The sequence below is a fragment of the Vipera berus genome (assembly GCF_964194415.1).
Source record: "Vipera berus genome assembly, chromosome: Z".
NCBI classification, from domain to species: Eukaryota; Metazoa; Chordata; class Lepidosauria; order Squamata; family Viperidae; genus Vipera; species Vipera berus.
The window spans coordinates 127,203,688-127,216,537 of record NC_138205.1 but is presented as its reverse complement, the minus strand read 5'-3'; the positions used below and the strand labels follow the sequence as shown (position 1 = coordinate 127,216,537).

The window sequence follows — 12,850 nt, the reverse complement described above, 5'->3', positions numbered from 1 at the left end:
GAGGAGGCAGAGGAGGACCTGGAGCTTATGGGGCGAAGGAACTGGATGAGGCTGTCGGCAGGCCCAGAGGAAGAGAGAGAGGCTTTTGGAGGAGTTGGTGGCGGCGGCAGCAGCGTGCTCCAGGGGTGAAAAGAAGCAAGGCCTCTTTAAGGAAAGGGTGGAAGAGTCAGGATCAGAAAAAGGAAAGAAGGCGAGGTTGTCAGAATACAAGCTAACTTGAGGGCTAATCCACATGGAGCCCCATTTCCATCTGTCCTGTTTGCCATCGTTCACTCCCTAGAGACTAAAATGGACAATGTGAAATTTGAGCGGGCCCCGAACGAGGAGTGTATATCGGAGGTGGTGACCCTTTGAGAGCGGTGTGCCACGAAATTTCATTTTGATGTATGCCGATTGGTGTACATTCAAAGTGACAATAAAGTTATCATTATAAAGTTATCATCATTAGGTAACATCATCGGTACTAAAAGTGCAAACCCTATTCCTTATTGGCACTGATGATGTTACCTAGTCGGATAATGAAAGGTCCTCAGGAAAACAGCCAAGCACAGACAGTGACCCCATAGTTCTCCTCCCTTCTCCTCTTCCTCCTGCCCACTCCACAAACTCCACTCCCTTGTAGCACTGATACCAACCTAGTTGAGTCATGAAATCTGCAAGAAAACAACCAAGCTCAGAGACCATCCATCATTTCAACCCTGAGCTACAAATATTCTCCTTCATTGATGTTTTGTATTACTGTCTTCCTGGTCTAATGCGTATCTTTCTGGCAACAGGAACAGTTAGAAACGGTAGACAGGACTTATGCCAATTACATGATTTATAGATTTCATCTTCTCAGTTACCTGTTCTTTTCAACAACTGTGTCTAATTGCTGTAATATTTTAATATTACATTTAGTAATTGTGTTTTAATATTTATTTAACATTTTATCTCATGTATTGCAATGGCTCCATATTATGAACGTATATTTGTGTTTGTATGCGTAATGCATTTTATTAGTGTGGTATATCAGTGTTTGCATGATGTCTCTCTAGATGCCATATGCTAAATAAATAAACATTTGAGTCTAATATTTTTGCCAGTAGAAAATACTGGCCATTCTTAATTTTTTTATGGAGATGCATGGGAAAATTTCCTACACTTATAAAGATTCTTTGTGATTCCATTGTGCCAACCTTCCCTATTTGATGTAGTCTAGAACCAAAATGAGAGTTGTTTTGAGAGAATTTCAATGTCCAATCTTTGCTGTGGGTTGGTTATCAGGATACTATGCATACACAAAATTTTTCTCTGGCAATATGCTTCGGGATTTCGTTTCCCCCAGCAGAGGTCCTTCTGACCACAATATTGTTCTCCAATCTGGTAAAACAAACCCTGAAATTTTTTAAAGGCAGCTCCCTCTTCCCCCCCCCCCAAAGACTGATTTCTGTTTAGCATTCATAGACATGGCATGCTTATACTGCAAACTCTCGTAATTATTAAAATTATTAATTATTGAAAGCAATTAGTAAACCAGTTTATCTCCTTCTGCCCATCTCCCCCCTTTATTTTATGTATGTAAAGCTGTCAGAACTCAGCACTTTGAATTTCTTCTTGCCTCAGGAAGAAATAATGGATTTTAAATGTTTTTGTTCACATGAAGATATCCTTTTGTAAGTCTGATGACTTTCTGTGCTCTGTTCAGGATTTCACCATATGAAATCAAAATTTAGTAAAAGTTTGACTGAGATACCGCATTACCCCCAAATAGATTCCATGTGTTGGCATCCACAGGATGAGGTCCAAAAAAGTCAAGATGATGACCACATCAATGCCATAGAGGTCCATTGTTTATGTCCATTGTACATAAAAAAATGAGCAGACAGCACTGTTGTGGCTGCCATCTTGAAGTTTTTGACAATATTATGCCTATATCGGTGAGTCCACTTGACTTCTTGTTTCTCTTATGAACCTGATTGTGAGCTTCAGGCAAACATCTCAATTCTTGCTTCTTTTATTTTAAGATATAATCATACCTGCCTATAATACAGGTAGTCTTTGATTTGTGACCGGTTACTTAGTGACTTTCAAAGTTACAATGGATCCCCCCAAAACCTAGTTGCGATCCAGTTATGATGGTCACACACACACACACACACACACACCCTTTCCATGGACTCATGACACACTTTGAGAACTCAGCAACAAACTCACGGTCATGCGACTGTGTTTATGGCAGTTTGAGTGAATGACCACCGCGAATAAGGTCATAAAATTGGATTGGTCACATGGGTGATCTGATTTACAACAATCATGACTTATAACCCTAATAGGCAAGCTTAATTGTGATCATAACCTGAGGACTACCTGCATTGCAAGACTCTTGAAAGCATGGCAAGGAATTTAGAGCTTGTTTAGAGCTGTAAAGCTTTGTAAGAATCATTGAGATGATGGATATTATTGAGGGTCTGAAACCTGGAGATAAACTTCCCCCTTTCCAAAGAGCAGTTTCAAGTCCCTTTTTGGGAAATATCCAAAATAGAAAATTTTCCTTGGTCAAAATATGCTACTGTGACCATTGCAAAATTATCCAATCCAATGTTTTTCAGATCATCTAAAAAAAATAGAAGCAAAAAGCACATTGCAGTTGTGTGTTATTATATTTGTCAGGGAATTGCACAGAAGGTGTCCAAATGGAGTTAAGAGACGCTGACAGGAACTTGTAGTTTTATATAAATAAATATATTTTGCATCTGTATATACAGCAAAAAGATAGGCAGGCAAACTGGAGCATCATGAGGTAAATAAATCACAGATCACACGGGGAAAAAAAGGTGGGGAAAAAGGAAAACGCCCCCTCCACACTCACAGTGACCAATCACAGCGTAGATTGCCTCACGCAGGAGCCCGCCCCCTCCAATCAATCAACTCTTGAGTTCTGGCTCACTGCACAATCCCACTGCTCCAGCTACTAAATTTGAATATCTTTACATATTGCCTGCACATTTCCAACTTTCAGTTTTAAAAAAATAATAATCCATAAATCAGAGTTATTAGCAGCCTTGTCTATCTTCAGATAACAATTTACCAGAATCAAGTATATTAACCCCCATGCAGCTCAGTGACACATTCACATAGATTGATTTCCAAGGCACCCTGAATAGCCTAGGGTGTTTCTATTTCTCCAAGATTAATTGAAACTTGTCATAAAAACTGCACTGTCCTATTCTGCCCTAAACAGTTATGACGTTGTACACTAATCACAAGTCTCTTTTTTTTCACTTTTAGTCTCCCAGAGTGAAAGAATCCTTACAGAACTCTGAGGTAACTTGTGAATCATGTACATTATATTAGAAATGCCCACTAACGCAGGGGTTTCCTGCTTTACTGGAGGATTTAAGGTGTGTGGATTTCCTGGCTGGAGAATTGTGTAAGTTGAAGTCCACCCGTTGCCAAGGTTGGCAACCCCTGCATTATAGTATTATGCATCTGTTTGTATAATAGAATAACTTGGAGCTGAATTGTTTTCAAAATTGATTAATTATGTGCCGTCAAGTTACTACCAAGGTGTAGCAACCACATAAGGAGAACTTCCCCAGTATGATCTGTCTCTAACTTGGTTCTTCAGATCTTTCCAGCCCCCATTTCTGATGAGTCCATCCATCTTTCTGTTTCCTTCCTTCCTTCCTTCCTTCCTTCCTTCCTTCCTTCCTTCCTTCCTTCCTTCCTTCCTTCCTTCCTTCCTTCCTTCCTCCCTCCCTCCCTCCCTCCCTCCCTCCCTCCCTCCCTCATTTATCCATCCATCCATTCATTCATTTTTTTCCAGCGTTATAGACATATCCAACAATAGGCAGCTTTGCATTCGTTGTTGGGTCATGTGCTAGCAAATTAGGGTTGACTCTTAGTGATCACATAGGCAGACCTTATCCAAGATGTTCTGTTCCCAGTCTGGTGCTTCAGATTTTCCAATGGTGTACTATGGCTGCTTTAGTTGACTATGTCTACCTTACTCTTGGTCATCTTCTCCCCCCCCCTTTTTTTTCATCCTTTCGTCCTGTCCTCCGCAGTATGGTGGATTTTTCAGATCCTGGGTCTTTGATGCATAACCACCTCTTAAGGATGCTTCACTGGTTTTCTTGCACATTGCAGAGAGTTACAAATCTGGTCCCTTTGAATTCTGCAATTCTGTGATAATGCCCACACTTTTGCTGTTTGTACAAATGCTATTTGGGCTTCAGATTCACTGATATTTTTTTTCCAGGTAGTTGGTGAAGATCCACCATTTGTATCCTATGCAGCTAGTCCTCGACTTACAACAGTTCATTTAGTGACCATTCAAAGTTACAATGCCATTGAAAAAAAGAGACATAACTATTTTTAAAACTTAACCATTGCAGCATCTCCATGGTCATGTGATCAAAATTCAGCCATTTGGCAACTGATTTGTTTCAGTGTCCCGGGATCACGTGATCCTCTTTTGCGACCTTCTGACAAGCAAAGTCAGTGGGGAAGCCAGATTCACCTAACCACCGTGTGATTAACTTAGCTGCAGTGATTCACTTAATAACTGTGGCAAGAAAGGTCGCGAAATGGAGCAAAACTCATTAAACAAATGTTTTGCTTAGCAACAGAAATTTGGGGCTCAGTTGTGGTCATAAGTCGAGGACTATCTGTTTTGTGTGGTAGTATTTCATTCATTCATTCATTCATTCATGTATTTTATTACAGCTGTTTCCATCAGCTGAGCCAACCGGCCCTTTGCTCAACCTCCAAGACCAGCCTGCTGCTCAACTACCTCAGCCTGCAGGTCAAGTTCCTGAACAACTTCCTGTTGCTGCCTCTGGTCCAGCTTCTCAGACCCTGGCACCAGCTCCTTCAGCAGCACAGGTAAGGCCCATGGGGAAGCTTAAAAGACAAAGGTAAAGGCTTCCCCAGTCCAGTCATGTTCAACTCTAGCAGGCGGTCATCATCTCCATTTCTTAGCCGAGAGAGCCAGTGTTGTCTGAAGACGCTTATGCGGTCATGTGGCCAGCGTGGCTAAACTCCGAGGCGCACTGAACGCTGTTAATATTTCTCATCGCCGTGGAACCTGTTTATCTACTCGCATTTGCGTGCTTTCAAGATGCTAAGTGGGCAGAAGCTGGGACAAGTAATTAGAGCTCATCCCGTCATGTTACGCTCAGGTCTTGAACCCGGGCTGTCAGCTGACAAGCTCAGCATCTTTAACCACTGAGCCATCGTGCCTTAATGGCTTCCCAAATGAAAAGGGAAAAGTGGTTTCAAATCTGCTGGATGAATTTCTTCTAAATAATTCCAAGCTTCCATTTAGAAACTGTTTCAGATAATCCCCGATTTACAATCGGTTTCTTAACAACTGTTCAAAGTTACGACGGACTCCCTCTCAAAGCTGTTTACGACCCATTTTTTAAGTTTTGATGGCCACACTCCCCCATGGCCACATTATCACATTTTGGGCACTTGGCCACTAGCTCACCTTTATGGCTGTTTATAGCATCGCATGACCATTGTTTGCAATTTTTCTGCCAGTCACTGGCATTTACCTCCATTTTCCAGCGGGGGAAAAAATGTGATATTTTTCTGCCACTCTGAACAGCTGCTAAAGATGGCCATTCCTGCAGATTTTGACTGAACAACTTTGATAGTAGTAGTAGTAGTAATAATAGTAGTAATAGTAATAGTTGTAGTAGTACTACAGGTAATCCTCGCTTAACAACCCTAATTGGAACCAGCAACTCCATTGCTAAGTGAAGTGGTCGTTAAGCAAAACAATATGTGATCAACCCTGTTTAGCTACAGTACTCCTGATTGTGGTCATTAACTAATCATTTACAATCACTAAGCAAGATATCATGTGATCAGGACTTGCAACTTCCTGCCAGCTACCCCATTGACTGTGCTTGTTAGAAACTGCCTGGGAAGGTCACCAATGGTGATCATGTGACCATGAAATGTTGTAAACAGTTGTAAATGTGCAATCCATTGCTAAATGTCCAATTCATCATGTGACCAAGGGAAAGATGTAAATGCGAGGATCAGTCCCAAGTCCCCTTTTTCAATGCCTCCATAACTTCAAACAGGCGCTAAATGAATGATCATTAATCAAGGAACTATTTGTGGTAGTATAATAAACAAATTTGTCTTCTGCAGACTCCTGCCAGATTCATAATGCAATATAAAGACAGTTCTCGACTTATGACTACAACTGAGCCCAAAATTTCTGTTGTTAAGCAAGATAGTTGTTAAGTGTGTTTTGCCCCACTTTACGACTTTTCTTGCCACAGCTGTTAAATGAAGCACTGAAGTTGTTAAGTTAGTCACATGGTTGTTAATTGAATCTGGCTTCCCCACTGACTTGGCTTGTTAGAAGGTCGCACGAGGGGATCACATGACCCTGGACACTGCAACCGTCATAAATATGAGTCAATTTGCTAAGTGTCTGAATTTTGATCACGTGACTATGGGGATGCTGCAACGGTCGTAAATATGAGAAGTCATAGGTCATTTTTCCCCCCAGTGCTGTTGTAACTTTGAACAATCAGTAAATGAATGGTTGTAAGTCAAGGACTATCTGATATGAAACCAACCTTCCAAATAACAACATCAGTAACAAAAAATAATTATTTTTATAAAAGACTGGAAAGTTCTAATTACATGGTATACAACTGCTGCTCCTCCCCTTCTTTTCCATTGATAATTAGGATTTTAATTTCCATTGGTCCCAGCTCACGCAGAGCTTTCTGGCATTTTGGGATAGCTGGCATAGCTTGACTATTATTTTACTCTGCACTAATGGATTCTGAGCAGCGTGGCTGCTTTCTGTTCACTCTGAGTGGACCTTCTGAAGGATCTGTTAAAAACCAAATTAATAATAATAATTTAATTTAATTTTAATTTTATTTTATTAGATTTATATACCGCCCTTTCCCGAAGGACTCAGGGCGGTTTACAGGGTATTTTAAAATCACACCAATACAAAATACAAAAGTTAAAAAACAATTAAAAAGATTAAATTATCCCTGAAAATAAAACCCCCAGTTAAAAATTCTCAGCCTGGGCCGGAGAGCTCAAAGAGCCAAGTCTTCAGGTCCCGGCGGAATGAACGCAGGTCAGGGGCAGTCCTGAGCTCCGCAGGCAGCTGGTTCCAGAGGGCAGGCGCACCCACAGAGAAGGCCCTCCCCCTGGGTGTTATCCGCCAGCAATCTTTTACTGGCGGCACCCTGAGAAGACCCTCCCTGTGTGAGCGCACTGGACGAAGGGAACTTGATGCTGGCAGCAGGTGTTCCCTCAGATATCCCGGACCCAAGCCGTTCAGGGCTTTATAGGTCATCACCAGCACCTTGAATCTCACCCGGAGGGCAACCGGAAGCCAATGCAGCTCGTGGAGTAGAGGTGTTACATGGGAGTATCGGGAATCCCTCATCACAACTTGCACGGCCGCATTCTGCACCAGTTGAAGCCTCTGAGTGGTCCTCAAGGGCAGCCCCATGTAGAGAGCGTTGCAGTAGTCTAAACGGGAGGTCACGAGCGCATGAGTGACTGTGCGTAGGGCATCTTGGTCCAGATAGGGTCGCAACTGGCACACCAGGCGAACCTGGGCAACCCCCCCCCTGGTCACGGCTCCTATATGATCTTCAAAGTTGAGCCGGGAGTCCAGGAGGACGCCCAAGTTGCGTTATAATAATAATCAAGGTTCTTTCAGTGCCAAAGGTTAGAATACGTCAGATCACGCACTGCAGCGAAAGGACAAAATAAATAAGTCCTGTGTGGTGATAGGGCATCAGGGTCAAAATCCAGATAGGCTGAGAAGACAGAACAAGAAAATCCGTTCCTGAATATTCTTCCTAATTTTATGGATTGACCAGAAGCTGGGCAAAAACCATTAAAAGTCAGGGAAGTTTTCATTTGGGTTCAGTTGAGGACCTCCTGGTTTATTTCTCAACCTGCCTCTGAGATGGTCAACTTGGTCTCTTAATTCTTTGGGAAAATAAATATATCATTACAGGTAATCCTTGACTATTTGTTTAGTGAATGTTCAGAGTTACAGTGGCAATGACCGGTTTTTCACACTTACTACCATTGCAGCATCCCCATGGTCACATGATCAGAATTCAGGTGCTTGGAAACTGGAATGTACTTATGACGGTTGCAGTGTCCGTGGAATCATGTGATCACAACTTCCCAGGCGGCTTTCAACAAGCAGAGTCAATGAGGAAAGCCAGATTTGTTTAACATGATTCACTTAACAACTGCAATAAACACTTAACAACCGTGACAAAAAAAGGTCGTAAAATTGGACATGGATCACTTAACGACTGTCTTTTTTAGCAATGGGAAGTTTGGGTTCAGTTGTGATCATAAGGGCAGGACTGCCTGTTTAACTCTTTGCTTTCATGGATTAAAAAAAATAATCTTTTTTTTTCCTCTTTCGTTAAGGCACCCCCCGCACCTACAGCACAAGAAGAGCCCAAAATTCCAATAAGTCTCGTTCTACGATTAAGGTAAGGACCTACGTGTAGGCATGAGAGAAAGCTAATCCAGTCTAGGGGTGGATGGTGCTGGAGTAAGCATAAGAAGACCCATGTTTTGATGATGATGTTATCCATTCACTCGTGTCCAACTCTTGGTGATTCTGTGGGCCTTGTCTCTCCACAACTCCCAATCTTGCACTGATTCTTTGAATTATTCTGTATTCTCACGGGTGTCAAACTCGATCGTATCACGCAACGTATTGTGATGTATCGCGACATTTTTTGCCTTTGCAGAGCTGGGGTGGGGCGTGGCCTGTGTGTGATGCATCCGGCCCGCGGGCTGCCAGTTAGTTATCCCTATTCTGGCTGGTGTCAGCTTTCATAGTGTCCAGCCACTTTGTACTTTCCTGGTACTGCTAACTTTTCACAACATAACTGCTTTCTCTCGTGAATTCCCTCCCCTACATGACATGGAGAAAGTAAGTCAGACACAAACTTGTGATTTTGCCTTCCAGTGACACGTCTGGAGTTATGCGCTCCAGTGCTTGCTTGTTAGTCCACCTTTGCTGTCCGAGGAATATGCAGGAGCCTTCCCCAGCACTGCAGCTCAAACGAGTCGATTTTCTTCCTGTCTTGATTTTTTAAGGTCCAACTTTCACAGCCACAGGAAGCTCTGGTTCTTATCCACCCTGAGCCATACAGGCTCAATGGATGACTCAGGACCAAGCCCCTCTCTTTTACAAAACTGGGAAATTAACAACAGCAACAAAAAAAATCTGTTCTACCAATCCATGCTGGACCAATAGCCACTTCGCAGTCAGATGATTCAGGTTAATATGTTCTATTGATATTTTAATTTATTCACGTGCTATAGATTTATAGCATTCTGATGCTGGATAAAACTTGTAGGACTCAAAATGTGTGCATTCTGAGCTCAAAAGAAGATTGTGTGGTTTTGTTATGAGCTCAGGATAAAACAGGATATTTTGTTCCATGTTCTTCTGAATTCCTTGCTACAGGGGTCAACTAGTACTTGAATAAGGCCTTCCTCTGCTATCATTTCACCCTGGAAAGGTAGTTCTCGACTTATAGCCACAATTCAGCCCAAAATTTCTATTACTAAGCGAGGCAGTTCTTAAGCGACGTTTCCCCCATTTTACGACCTTTCTTGTCACAATGAATCACTTAACAATTGTTAAGTTAGTAACAAGGTTGTAAAGTGCTTCCCCATTGACTTTGCTTGTCAGAAGGTCGCAAAACGTGACACTACATCCGTCATAAATGTGAACCAGTTGCCAAGCATCTGAATTTTGATCACAGTGACGATGGGGATGCTGCAAAAGTTGTAACTGTGGAAAACAGACATAAGTCACTTTTTTCCATTGCTGTTGTAAGTTCAACTGGTTATTAAATGAATGGTTGTAAGTTGAAGACTACTTATAAGTCAAGAGGTGGCCCATGTTGAGGGTTTTGCTAATCATCCCCGTTACCTTTAATAGAAATGTATTTATTTATTAATTTGGCTTAAAAGTGACTTCACTTCTGAAGACTTGAACAGCTTATATGAATAATATGCGTAAAATGAATAGCTATGTATCTGACTACCAACATCAGTAACACAGCACAACACAACTCCAGATTCCCATAAGAAAGCCTTATATAAAATATTCAGAGGGCTGACGGTTCTTTTAGGTATTTAAACTTTTTAAAAATCTTATAGTAAATAATAGAAGCGATAGCTAATCTGAAATCAGCAGACTTTTTGTAGGCTGCCTGCCTAAAGTTTAAAAGCATACTTACTCATTTTTCTATAGTTCCCTCTGATTAGTTTGGGGAAAAGAAACTATTCTAATATTTTAACTTTTATTCTGGTAAGCCACAATTTTTTGAAAACTCATCTATGGAACATGTTTGGTAGGCTTACTCTGTTCCAAGCTTGAATGAGGGTTTTTTGGGGGGGTTTTTCTTGCACATTTCAGAAGATGCAATAATTTATTTCATACATTAACCACATTAATTCTGGAGATCAATCCTGACTGCTCTTTAGAAGGCCAGATCCTGAAGCTAAAACTCAAATACTTTGGCCACCTAATGAGAAGGAAGGACTCCCTGGAGAAGAGCCTAATGCTGGGAAAGATTGAGGGCAATAGAAGAAGGGGACGACAGAGAATGAGGTGGCTGGATGGAGTCACTGAAGCAGTAGGCGTGAGATTAAATGGACTCCAGAAGATGGTAGAGGACAGGAAGGCCTGGAGGAACATTGTCCATAGGGTCACGATGGGTCGGACACAACTTCGCAGCTAACAACAACAACAGAATGGGAGCTTAGATTCTGCCTCTGTGTAATTTAATGTCCCCCCCCCCTTTTCCTTTTCAAACCAGGCTACGGAAAAACTTTTTACAAAGATTGACTGTACAAGTATTCCTCGACTTAAAACAACTCATTTAGTGACCGTTTGAAGTTTCAAGTGACTTATGACCATTTTTCACACTTACAACCATTGCAGCATCCCCAGGGTCATGTGATTAAAATTCGGATGTTTGGCAACCGACTCATAGTTATGATGGTCACAATGACGGTTGCCATGTCCCAGGCTCATGTCATCACCTTTTGTAACCTTCTGACAAGCAAAGTCAATGGGGAAGCCAGATATACTTAACAACCGGGTTTCTAACTTAACAAGTGCAGTGGTTCACTTCCCAACTGTGGCAAAAAAGGGTCGTAAAATGGGGCAAAATTCACGTAACAGTTGTCTCACTTAGCAACAGAAATTTTGGGCTCAATTGTTGAGGGACTACCTGTAATGTAGTGTAGGATAGTTGGGCTGGATAAAATTAATTGTAGACTCTTCCTAAAATGCTGATTCAATAGGCCTGCCTCAGAAGTAACCATGGTTTCATGTTTCTTACAGAATATGATTTAATGTTCGTCTGTAACACAGATATTGATAATACCTAACTGTGTCTCTCCTCCCCGACAGGAATTCAAAAAAGGAGCTGAATGACATCCGATTTGAATTCACACCTGGAAGAGGTGGGTGGGATGAGAAAACTTTCTGCAACCCCTTAAGTGACTGGATTTTGTTTGGTGGTTTGTATGCTGATTGGGTGGGAGATACATGTCAAAAGTCCCAGTTAAAAAGAGATTCCTTAAATACGGAGCAAATTCGTGTCCCATTTTAGAGCAGATAAGGAAATCTCCCAATTTTTTTGAAAATGAATCCATAGGCTTGATGGATCTTTTCTAGATTGAGGCTCCCAAAATGTTTGAAAGATGGAGTTGAAAGTAAACCAGTTTGTTCAGGCACTAAAATCTTCGTAATGTGTCATGCGGATGCCTTTGATTTGGGATTTAATCTGAATGTGCAACTTCTCAGAGTATCATAAAGGGCCTTGTGACTTACAGATGACATACCTGCGTGACCATTTCCCATTTTGTCTGAGGATTATGGGAATTATAGATGGAGAACTCAATCCTGTGAATATTACTTGGTGCTGTGTAGCATCCTTTACCTTTTCAACTAATCAATCGTAGCTCAGTCTCTCATGAAAGACTGCAAACCTTTGCAGTGATTCTGTTAAAAAAAGGAATACGTTCTCGCTTCCTTCCACAAAGTGTCCCAAATAGGTTATAATAACATAATAAAATACAGGCAAGGTAATATACAATATATAGGCAGTTCTCATTCAGTGTCATTGTAAGTTTGAACAGCCACTAAATAAATGGGTCATTGTTCTGTACCAGCCTGCTACCGGCCCTGCAGCAAAAGCAGGGACGACCCCTTTACAAACGGCAAGAGGCTAGAATAAAGCCTGCCAAATTTATTCACATAAAACAAGAGCAAGACAAGACACCAACCATAAAACACGAGCTAAGACGCAGGAACAATCCAAGCGGTTGCCTTCAGCAAACCAGCCCTCCCACACATTCCCCTTAAATACAGTTCAGGGCGTGGCCTCTCTGTGCCTCCTTCCGAGGTGCCCCATTGCCTCCCTCTGTTTACTCCTGACTGACTGCCTCCTGCGTCGGGCGTCCTTGAACAGGGCCAGCTGTGGGTCATCTTCATCCACGCTGTCAGGCTCACACAGCTGGGTCTGCGTCGTGACCAGATGAGAGGGGCCTTGCTGGGGGCTATCATCAGCAAGACCTTCAACCCCCTCAGCAAGGTCTTCAACACCCCCCTCCTCCTCTGAGTCGTCCGACCCAACTGCCGAACCCACAGGCTGACCCTGAATCACAACAGTCATTAAGACTGAGCCTTGGTGGAGCAGTGGGCTAATGCCTCCTTAAGTAACACCAGCTGCCTGCAATTAGCGCAGGTTTGAGTCCCACCAGGCTCAAGGTTGACTCAGCCTTCCATCCTTCCGAGGTAGGTAAA

General features: G+C 42.1%; 2 protein-coding genes across 4 annotated transcripts in view; both read left to right on the top strand.

The window, feature by feature from the left end:
- LOC308678436 (uncharacterized protein) overlaps positions 1 to 12,850 on the top strand; it is a 558,730-nt gene that overhangs the window by 191,648 nt on the left and 354,232 nt on the right. The window lies entirely within an intron of this gene.
- The window catches only part of OXSR1 (oxidative stress responsive kinase 1), a 99,102-nt gene that overhangs the window by 78,651 nt on the left and 7,601 nt on the right, over positions 1 to 12,850 (top strand). For 2 of the 3 annotated variants that reach the window (XM_081345622.1, XM_081345621.1), the window contains exons 12-15: positions 3,271 to 3,306; positions 4,711 to 4,869; positions 8,437 to 8,501; positions 11,453 to 11,505. In XM_081345622.1, the coding sequence (XP_081201748.1) occupies positions 3,271 to 3,306; positions 4,711 to 4,869; positions 8,437 to 8,501; positions 11,453 to 11,505 (313 nt within the window). Of the gene's footprint in view, positions 1 to 3,270; positions 3,307 to 4,710; positions 4,870 to 8,436; positions 8,502 to 9,117; positions 9,302 to 11,452; positions 11,506 to 12,850 lie in introns of all 3 variants that reach the window. The other variant, XR_014028660.1, reaches the window with a different exon arrangement.